Here is a 9609-nt window from a genome sequence, read left to right as displayed (position 1 = left end):
TCCCCCACTGCCCCTTCCCCCAATTCTCCATCCCCTTCCCTCTTGGTCTCGGAGGACCCCGTCCAAGCCCGACCTATCTCGGCCCGCAACCCCCGCGAGACCGTCGGTGCCACTCCCTGCCCATGTGGGCCCCTTCGGTCTGCCCACGCCTGTACCCCAGCTCCCGGTTCGGCTGGGCTTTCCCCTCGCCGGGGGTGGCTTTCTGAGCCGCCCGCTTGGTGCCCCTCTCTGCAGCCTCTCCTGCCACTCGGGGCCCCCGTTCCCCCTCCCCTGCCCCCGGGGGGCTGGCGGAGTTGGGCCGCGGGGGCCCCGGGGCCGGCGGTGCCGGGGTCATCGGGATGATGCGGACGCAGTGTCTGCTGGGGTTACGCACGTTCGTGGCCTTCGCCGCCAAGCTTTGGAGCTTCTTCATTTATCTTTTGCGGAGGCAGATCCGCACGGTGAGCCTGGAGGGGCGCTGGTGGTGGTGGTGGGGACGTCTGTCAGCGGCGTTCACGGGTTTTTGGAAAGTGTCGGGCCTCAGGGCCTAGAAACAGTCCTGGCGGCGACTTCTTCCCCTAGAGAACTAGGGCACCTTTAACTGGGCATGGGATGGGATCGGGAGGAGGGAGACCCTTGTAGTAGAACCAAGATTGGGTGGGGTGACCTAGACAGAGACAGGATTTTGCAACTCTTGGGGGCTAGGGTGGTGGGTGGGGCGCTCTGAAGAAAGCCGAAGTTGTTACTAAAGAAACCGAGAGAAGGGGAACACCTGTTTGATGGCAGCAGATCTACTGATGTGGGCTTGTGAAAGACTGATGTTAGTCCCTCCATGTGTATTTGGTCTTATAAAAGGGGAGAGACAGGCCTATGTGTCAAGATGAGGGTCAGTGGGAGGGCATATGTGACAGACAAGGATGGGAACTTGGGAAAAGCCCTGAGTGTGAAGGAGAAACTCCTGCGGTTTGCATTAAGGGAACTCTTCCAAAAAGGCCCTAAAAACTTAATACTGTGAGTGTGGGTATCTGGATTTATTGAGACCCTGTGACTAAGATGCTTTTATGTTGGGCTTCTTTAGTTGTGGAAGGGAGCACATCAAAGTTTGGGTGGCCCTATCAGAGGAAGATGTTTGTAAGTTGTAGGCTTGAATCTGAGGGCACGCTCCTTTCTCCAGGACATCCTAGCATTCATTATGAGGGATACTGTAGTCAGTGAAGACTATGTGCATGTACTCAAGTATCTCTGGGTTTCCTCCCGTATAACTTTTTTCCAAGGTCAAGGCTCCTTAAGGCTAACATCGTTTAATGAATGGTCTCTTGTATTCTCATCATCACTGGGGAGAATCCTCTGAAGGAGTGTAGGGAGAATTCAGTGAGCTAGGTGCAGAGGTTCTCAGGTCTGTACTCTTTGGCATACCTCAGTAAAACTTGAAAAAATAAAACCAGGTAGGGGTTGCCTAGGTCAAGGAATTTCCAGAAAGCGCTGGGTGGTAGTGGTGGTGGACTTAATGACTTGGGAGAATGGGCCTGGCCTTTTACCATTCCACTTCTTCCACTTCATGATTTAGGGTAAGGATTGTTCTGGGTGGTCATGGTTGTAGTTAGGGCTCTTTACCTGAGATAAGAGTTAGGAGCCAAGAAGAATTTGAGGTCAGAGATGCTGAGATGTGTGTGGGGCTGTCTCCTGGGATTTTTACTTGTTAGCGTCCATCCTCTATCTGGCCTTGCTCCGAGCATCCCACCTTCTCCCTCCAGCACATCACTTTTCTGTTCTGGGTCCAGGGAATAGTGCTCCAGCCCATCCAGAGGCTCGTTGCTCTCCTCTGGATGGCACTGACCCTACAGCCTTTTGTCTTCTCTTCCTTTCCAATCTGGTTTCTCCCCCAACCCCACCCTTTCTGGCAGATGCTTGAAGCATTCCCTACATGCCCAGCATGTGCAACCCGAGATAGCAGGGCAGGACACCAGAGCTGTTGCAGCCCTCATCCTGGCCCAGGGAGAAAAAAAGGGCAGGTGCCTTGGAATTAGGGGGAGAGGGCCCTTTGGTTTGCTAGGGGAAGCCTGGTTCTGATGAGGCTCAGAGCTTAGGGATGGACTGAAGAGCATTTGTCTGTGCCTTAGAAGAAAAGACTAGAAGAGGGAATTGGCAGGCTTTGCATGGCGGAGATCCGAGTGTTAGAAATAGGAGCCTCTAGAGAAGGCTTGGAGAAGCTGAAAGGCTGAGGTGGTGATGTCCTTGTCCCTTCTTAACCTCCACAGCCCTTACTTCACTCTGGCCTTCCCCACACCCTATCAGTCGGCGTGATGGGTGGGGCTTTCCAGTGTTCTCTGTCTTGCCCTGGGTACCAGGAAAAGGAAGCTGTTCAGAGGGCTGAAGTTCTTTGCAACTTGTGACTTGGATCTTAGAGACAGGAATGGACAGGTGGCTGGTTAAAATAGGCCTGATGGCCCCCAGCCAGAGGAACTTAGGTGACCTGACAACCCTTGGATTCCCTCATCCTCTATTCCCTTTAGGGACCCAAGGACCTTCCTTCTTGACTCCTAGTCAGTGTCCACTAAGGAATCTGAGGCTCTCAGTTACCAGCGGGATGGGAGTGGGGAGGGCTGTGCACTTCATTCAGTATAGCAGGATAATATCATAGTTAAGAGAGTAGGTTCTTGCATCAGACTGCGTGAGTGAAATCCTAGATTCACCACTTCATCGATTCTAATATTTCCTGACCACCCCTGTTACAGTGTTCTAGGAATACAGCCGTGATGGAGACAAGACTCACGCTCTCATAGAGTTTTCATTCAAATTGAGGGGACAAACAACTAAATAATTTCTAGCTGTGTGGCCTTAGGCAAAGTATTTAACCTCTTTAATCCTCAGTTTCTTTATTCTTAAAAACAAATATTATTATTATTGTTGTTTTGTTGTTGTTTGGAGAAATAAAATAATCCTAAGTCACTTACATTGTGCCCAACATATGGTAAATGTACAACATGTGCTACCTATTGTTCCTGAGGAAGATTTTCTTGCCAGGTGTTTTATTCTCTCTCTTGTTCTTAGGTAATTCAGTACCAAACTGTTCGATATGATATCCTTCCTTTATCTCCTGTGTCCCGGAATCGACTAGGTGAGTATGCTGGCTGGGAAGACTCTTTTAAGTTGAAATAGGGTTCAGGGTCTGACCTGGAGGTTGGTTGGTGTTATCCCTTCGTTGTGGTTTAGGCCAGGTGAAGAGGAAGATACTGGTGCTGGATCTGGATGAGACACTTATTCACTCCCATCATGATGGGGTCCTGAGGCCCACAGTCCGGCCTGGAACACCTCCTGACTTCATTCTCAAGGTGTGTGGGGGTGGAATGGTTATGTCTATCATTCTGCTTAGACTGGGACTCCCTTTCTCAATCTCAGAATGTGTCATCCCCAAACTCATCCCCTGGCATCCCTGGAGGGAAGCAGGCAGTGGGAAGGTGGGGAATGTCCTTTAGGCCTTCTTGTAGTTCTCAGGACTTCCCCAGTTTTTTTAGAGGTGGTAATAGACAAACATCCCGTCCGATTTTTTGTACATAAGAGACCCCATGTGGATTTCTTCTTAGAAGTGGTGAGTTTGTGAAAGCCAAAAGGAGCTCTGTGATGAAGGAATGGTTTTTAGGCTCTGAGATTTTAGAGGATTTGGAGGAAGTAAGGGGTGAGGAGATATGGGTAAGTGCAATTTTTGAGAGGGGAGGTTGTGGAATATTTGGAGAATGGCTTTTCATGATTTGGGTTCATTTGTTTTGCCGATACAATTCTATTCTTCCACAAGCTTCTTGCTCTTTTGTTCTTGCATTTCTGAATCTTAAGGGTATATGGTGTCTAAAACTCCTGAGTTTGGGGGCGTTCAGAATTTTGTGTCCTCAGACACATTTGATATTGCTGAAAGTCCTGAAGGACAAGGCTGGAATCCTAGTGAATGGGAACTATATATCTAAACAAATGATCACCTTTTCTGATACTTCTCTCTCCCCCTACCTATTTCAGGTGAGCCAGTGGTACGAGCTGGTAGTGTTCACAGCAAGCATGGAGATTTATGGCTCTGCTGTGGCAGATAAACTGGACAACAGCAGAAGCATTCTCAAGAGGAGATACTACAGACAGGTAAGGGGCTAGAATCTAAGTCTAAGAGTGAAGCTCAGGAGGCAGGCTACCAGGGAGTGATTTTAGTTTGAGGCAATTGCCCTGGAATGGGAACTTCTGGGCTTGTAGGGGAGGTATACTGCACAATCCCTTTTGTGGGAGTTGGCTGCTCATGGTGTTGGGATTGGGGAGACAGTCACAGAGGGGTGAGTCTCCTTTTGATGCCCAGCATACCCTGCCTTCCAGCACTGCACTTTGGAATTGGGCAGCTACATCAAGGACCTCTCTGTGGTCCACAGTGACCTCTCCAGCATTGTGATCCTGGATAACTCCCCAGGGGCTTATAGGAGCCATCCAGGTATGGGGGAAGGTGGTGAGTCTGGCATGACCAGGAAGTGGTTCTGAGGAGGTATTTTGAATACATAGAGCTGGGATGCTTTCATTTACTGTAGGTCAGGATGCAAGCTGTTTCTCTTTTAACTGAGACCTTCCCTCCCCCACATGTCCATTTCATAAATCAGATTTCTCATAGCAGATTTGCTCCAGCTGATACAATGGCAATAAATTTGACTAGAAGCCTCACACTAGTATGAGATACAGTGATTGACAATTTTATTTTGGAAGTTAAATCAGGAAGGTTTTTATCTAAGTTACTGAGTTTTGGTGGGGGATGGTGATGAGGTATATATTTTAATGATCCCTACTCCCAAAGAAAAGAAAAAAATACCCTGTCTCTCTTGAATCCTTTCTTATATGCATTTTTTCACTCAACCTAGATAATGCCATCCCTATCAAATCCTGGTTCAGTGACCCCAGTGACACTGCCCTTCTCAACCTGCTTCCCATGCTGGATGCCCTCAGGTAAGGGAAGCTAGACACTTAGATTTCTGAGGATCAAGGAGGAGGTGGGGGAATCCCAAGGGAGAATAAAAGTTTGTCCTGTTTTACTTATTTATTTCTCTTCCCTTAAGAATTTGGCATTTGAACCCATGTCTTCTTACACTAAAAGGTCATTACTTTTAGCCACTGGGTTTTGGGCAAACTGAACATCATGTGAAAATGGTGATCATTTCTGCCCTACGACTCTAGTGAGGCTGCCTCACACTAGTGTTGTGGGGCTATCAACTATGAGGACTCTACCAATGCAAGTTATTGTCATCCCAGGTTCACCGCTGATGTTCGTTCTGTGCTGAGCCGAAACCTTCACCAACATAGGCTCTGGTGACAGCTGCTCCCCCTCCACCTGAGTTGGGGTGGGGGGGAAAGGGAGGGTGAGCCCTTGGGATGCAGTCTGATGCCCTGTCCAATGGTGAGGACTGCCTGGGCAGGGTCTGCCCCTCCCTCCCCTCTCTGCCCTGGGAGCCCTGCACTCCATATGGAGTCTGGATGGACACATGGGCCAGACTCTGAAGCAGCCTCACTCTAACTTCGTGTTTGAACTCCCTGGAAACCCCAGACTGGGACATAAGCGGAGGCTTAAGAGAGCCGAAACAGTGTCTGTGGTGGAGAGACAGGACTGGCCAGTGAGAAAGACGTTCGGTAATCTGGGAGGCTGAGAGAGAAGCCAAGCCAGCTTTGTTGTGATTTGATTTTTTAAAAACTCTTGTACAAAACTGATCTAATTCTTCACTCCAAGGGCTGGGCTGTGGGTGGGATACTGGGATTTGGGCCACTGGATTTTCCCCAAACTTGTCCCCCCATTTTCCTTTTTTTCCCAGATTCCATCAGACCTGTAACCAGCTTCCTCTTTTTTTTTTTCCCTCTCTTAAACCATGCATTATAACTTTGAAACCAAAGCTGCCCTAGGTCCTTCTCTGGGGTTCTGGGAAATAAGGGAGGGATCTTTGTTCACATCCATCTTGTCCCCTAGATAGACGGGAGAGACTGCTATTTGGCCCGTGGGGTAGGAGGATAAGATGGTGTTGGCTTGTTAGGGATGGACTAGTGAACATCGACGTCACATGCTTTGGCATGAAGGGTCTTAGTGACAGAGTGGGCGACCCTGCGGATAGTGAAAGTATAGCTACATGTCCTGAGGGAACTTGAGCTTGAGAGCAGTAGGGCACATAAGTATGATAGAAGGAACCTGTATGCCAGAAAAGACAAATAGCTGGAGAAACGCCGGGCTGGGGGGTACCCACATAGTCAAGCTAGGCCGGCGCTGCCCCGCGGCGGCCAGGCCAACGTTCCTCCGAGCTCCAGCTGCGGCGAGCTCCACCTTCCCGAAGCCGGCTCTATTTCCTCGCATCTGCCACGTGACGATCCGCCCTTCTCTGAGATCACATGATTTCTTTGACGAAAATAATTGTATTCTTCCGCGCTGACATAGTCCCTAACCTTTCGGACCTTTACAGTCCTTATTGGTCCACTCATACCTGGTACCCAAGCGTTCTGTGCGTCTGTCCAAACATATATTTAGTTTCTGCCCTCCTTTATTGCCGAAGACCACCTCTTCCGCTTGGGCACTACTTTGTTTTGGTGTCAACGGCCGCCTTCAGCGTACCAACACGTTTTGTGAATAGCTACCTTTGTAATTATCTTCAATTTTTATTTTGTACGTTATGTCTGAAAAGAGTTTTTAGAGAACTGAGGGTCATTATGATTACTATCTCCTAGCTTCTTTTCACCCCCAGCTTCGTGGGGGAAAGTCGAAAAATGAGTTTTCGGTTATTTTCGACAGTACCAAAAGCCAACTACATTTGCTACGATTCCTGCGTAGCCCACAAGTTGATTCCAAAGCAATTACGCTGATGGCGTGGCGGGGTGGTGGCGGTCAGGGAGGCTGCGCTAGTGGAGTAATGTAGCAGGAGGGGCGGCCCTTGATGGGCGAGGGCGGGGTTGGTGAATACGGAAGTGGCGCAAGTCCTGGGATCGCTCCGCTGAATCCGCCCGCGCGTCGCTGTCGTCGCCGCTGCCCCAAGTCCCGGCCCCCCCTCCCCCCCGGGTTCCCTCAGCCCAGCCCGGTCCAACCTGGTTCCCGGGAGGATGAAGTTCGTATATAAAGAGGAGCATCCGTTCGAGAAGCGCCGCTCTGAGGGCGAGAAGATCCGAAAGAAATACCCGGACCGGGTCCCGGTAAGGACAGCGGCCAGGGCAGAGGGTGTGGGGCGCTGGCGCTGGCGCTGACTCCGACGCGACAGCCTGAGCTTGGGTCCGGGACAGGCAGCATGGGCATCTGGCTGCCGGCTGTGGCGGGGTTGAGAACAAGCCTGAAACTGCTGTCTCGGGGACCGGAGGTGAAAGGAGTGGGGTAGCAGTGGTAGCTGGGGTGAGGGAGTGTAGGTGGGAGAGCTAGACCTTGTGATTCGGGAGGCTGTAGGGAGTTTGACAGTCTGAGTGTCACATGGTCTCCACCCCTCCCCCCCTCCCCCCTCCCCCCCGAGCCTGCTAGCTAGGTTTTTGAGATTGAAGCTATAGTCGACCTAGACAAGTCATCTCCGTGGAATTAAGATAGTTTATTGTGACGCCCCTAATTCAGGCATCTGGATATTTAGGTGAGTTGAGTCAATGGGGTCAGAGTCTTTGCTCAGGGCTGCACCGAGTGTTTGGAGACAAAGAGAAATGAGTCTGGGGTAGGTGGGGTGCTGGAAATATTGTCTCTTAAATTCCTGACAGGTGGAGCTGTGGGGCTGTACACCTAATGTCTCCTGATTTTAATATTCCCTTTATCAGGTGATAGTAGAAAAGGCTCCCAAAGCTCGAATAGGAGATCTGGACAAAAAGAAATACCTGGTGCCTTCTGATCTCACAGGTGGGAACCTGAATCACTACCTAGGTTTGCTTCCTGGGGTGGGAGAGCAATCTCTGTGGGAGGAGGCTCCACACAGCAGCTCTTCTTTTGAGAGCATTTGTGGTATCTGTGAATTTATCACCCCTTGTATTTTGGGCAGTTGGTCAGTTCTACTTCTTGATCCGGAAGCGAATTCATCTTCGAGCTGAGGATGCCCTGTTTTTCTTTGTCAACAATGTCATTCCACCCACCAGTGCCACGATGGGTCAGCTCTACCAGGTACGGTGACTGGGAAGTAGTGAAGGCTTTGGAGAGGAGTTGGAACAGCTTGAGGGGAAGAAAGTTTTAGGTCAGTAGTTCTTGGAGTAGCTGGCTTGCTTAGCTCTCAATTTTATCTTTGGCCTTAATATTTTTGATAGTCCTGGTTTTTAGAGAGGGTAGTGGTAGTAAAGAGAAGGGAAGGAACAGTGAGCTGGAGCTACGGTTCTGACTCAGACCCTTTCTAAGGTGACAGAGAACGATTTGAGATCTTTTTTGCCCAGAGCTGCTGCTAGGGATAATCCTGCTAGGTTGCTAGGGCCTGGAGCAAGTGAGGAAGACAATCGGGCCACTAGTTTTGGGGAAGTCTTCAAAAAGAATGATTTTTGAAGAATGTGTTTGGGTAGCAGGTGGTAAGTAACTAAAACCAGGGCCTGAGCACCATCATTTTCTGTTTTCATTCCAGGAACACCATGAAGAAGACTTCTTTCTATACATTGCATACAGTGATGAAAGTGTCTATGGTCTGTGAAGCTGCTGCCCCTTCAGTGGGGGGTCCCATTCTGCAAAGAAAGAGGTGGCCCCCCTTCCTTGCCCTCTTCCTTCTTCAGGCTCAAACACCACCGCCCTTCAGGACCTGCACTTCCTAATGTTTGAGGCTCTTCACCAGACCCTTGTAGCAGGAGTGTTAATGGGGAAGATGGCCTTTAGTACCTCTCCTTTTTCCTTTCTCCCCCTTTCTCTACCACCTTTCCCATTCTGCTTTAGACTTGATTGTCAATCTCTGTCTCATCCAGTGATTGTTTTGGTTTCTGTTCCCTTTCTCACTGCCCAAGGGGCTCAGAACCCCAACAATCATTTCCTTTCACTACCTTTTTTTGGGGGTAGATGGAAGGGACTGAAATTGGGGAGGGAGGAAGGTTGGAAGTACATCAATAAAGAGGAAACCACCAAGCTGAACTGGATTTTGCTTTGTGTTCCTATCCTCCCCCTTTTGTTTAGTTGTCAGTGGTGGGGAAAGAGGTTGGAGGGATAGTAATATATTGGTTTATTATGTTGATGTTGTTTTTCCTTTTGCATAAAAAGGGTGCTTTTGTTATGATAGATGGGTTACTCTGAGTATTGTTTCTTGAAACTTTAGTTTTATATACGTGTGTATTGGGTCCTTATGTAAAGAATAACAATGTGGGTTCGTGTGGAGAAAGTATGAAAGTACCTGCTTTATAAACATCCAAGCTTATTACAACCTTTTGGATTAAGGAAGAGGTGTTCGTGTGTGGAGGCTGGTAAAAGGACTGTCCTTAGTTGCATGTCACTTGGCTAGTGGAATGGAATCCAAGGGAGGGAGAAGACTGGGAGGAGGGAACCATTAGCACCAGGATAACTTCATCTCCCAGCAACCACTTCGGCCGGAAGTGGGGAGATCTCCCTGGGGAGAAAGACGCTGTAGAATGAGGCAGTATGGTGGCCGAGAGTTCTAATACCGCTTTCTCCTCCTTTCTTAGTCCCTCTAAGCCTACATTTCCCAGGAGCCTGCG

The 9609-nt window shown here is 49.4% G+C and overlaps 3 protein-coding genes across 4 annotated transcripts in view; 2 read left to right on the top strand and 1 right to left on the bottom strand.

The window, feature by feature from the left end:
* Positions 1-511, bottom strand: part of ELP5 (elongator acetyltransferase complex subunit 5) — a 6990-nt gene extending 6479 nt beyond the window's left edge. Inside the window, exon 1 of the mRNA XM_015597441.2 lies at positions 374-511. The gene's annotated coding sequence lies outside the window, so the exon portion shown is untranslated. The remainder of the gene's footprint in view (positions 1-373) is intronic.
* On the top strand, positions 1-5879 carry CTDNEP1 (CTD nuclear envelope phosphatase 1). The gene is made up of 8 exons (XM_006922299.2): positions 1-440; positions 3031-3097; positions 3193-3311; positions 3497-3568; positions 3988-4104; positions 4330-4441; positions 4860-4944; positions 5248-5879. The coding sequence occupies exons 1-8, from the start codon at positions 339-341 to the stop codon at positions 5306-5308; spliced, it is 735 nt and encodes a 244-aa protein (XP_006922361.1). The 5' UTR covers positions 1-338; the 3' UTR covers positions 5309-5879.
* A 1048-nt stretch (positions 5880-6927) lies between these two features.
* Positions 6928-9031, top strand: GABARAP (GABA type A receptor-associated protein). 2 transcript variants are annotated; one of them, XM_025040107.1, is made up of 5 exons: positions 6928-7158; positions 7756-7834; positions 7974-8092; positions 8538-8611; positions 8655-9031. In XM_025040107.1, the coding sequence occupies exons 1-4, from the start codon at positions 7069-7071 to the stop codon at positions 8601-8603; spliced, it is 354 nt and encodes a 117-aa protein (XP_024895875.1). In that variant the 5' UTR covers positions 6928-7068; the 3' UTR covers positions 8604-8611; positions 8655-9031. The 2 variants fall into 2 exon arrangements, with proteins under 2 accessions (XP_024895875.1, XP_006922360.1); XM_006922298.3 differs by having other exon boundaries at positions 6932-7158; positions 8538-9031.
* Positions 9032-9609: the final 578 nt, after the last annotated feature.

This window comes from Pteropus alecto, unplaced genomic scaffold (genome assembly GCF_000325575.1).
Source record: "Pteropus alecto unplaced genomic scaffold, ASM32557v1 scaffold398, whole genome shotgun sequence".
NCBI lineage: Eukaryota > Metazoa > Chordata > Mammalia > Chiroptera > Pteropodidae > Pteropus > Pteropus alecto.
This window is presented reverse-complemented; position numbering and strand designations above follow the sequence as displayed.

Excerpts from the sequence above, each read along its gene's own strand:
- CTDNEP1 (XM_006922299.2), top strand. The coding sequence starts at position 339 with ATGATGCGGACGCAGTGTCTGCTGGGGTTACGCACGTTCGTGGCCTTC. Across the intron at positions 3,569-3,987 it reads TGGATTTCTTCTTAGAAGTG|GTGAGCCAGTGGTACGAGCT; the intron begins GTGAGTTTGTGA and ends TACCTATTTCAG. Across the intron at positions 4,105-4,329 it reads AGAGGAGATACTACAGACAG|CACTGCACTTTGGAATTGGG; the intron begins GTAAGGGGCTAG and ends CCTGCCTTCCAG.
- GABARAP (XM_025040107.1), top strand. The coding sequence starts at position 7,069 with ATGAAGTTCGTATATAAAGAGGAGCATCCGTTCGAGAAGCGCCGCTCT. Across the intron at positions 7,835-7,973 it reads GGTGCCTTCTGATCTCACAG|TTGGTCAGTTCTACTTCTTG; the intron begins GTGGGAACCTGA and ends TATTTTGGGCAG. Across the intron at positions 8,093-8,537 it reads CGATGGGTCAGCTCTACCAG|GAACACCATGAAGAAGACTT; the intron begins GTACGGTGACTG and ends TTTTCATTCCAG.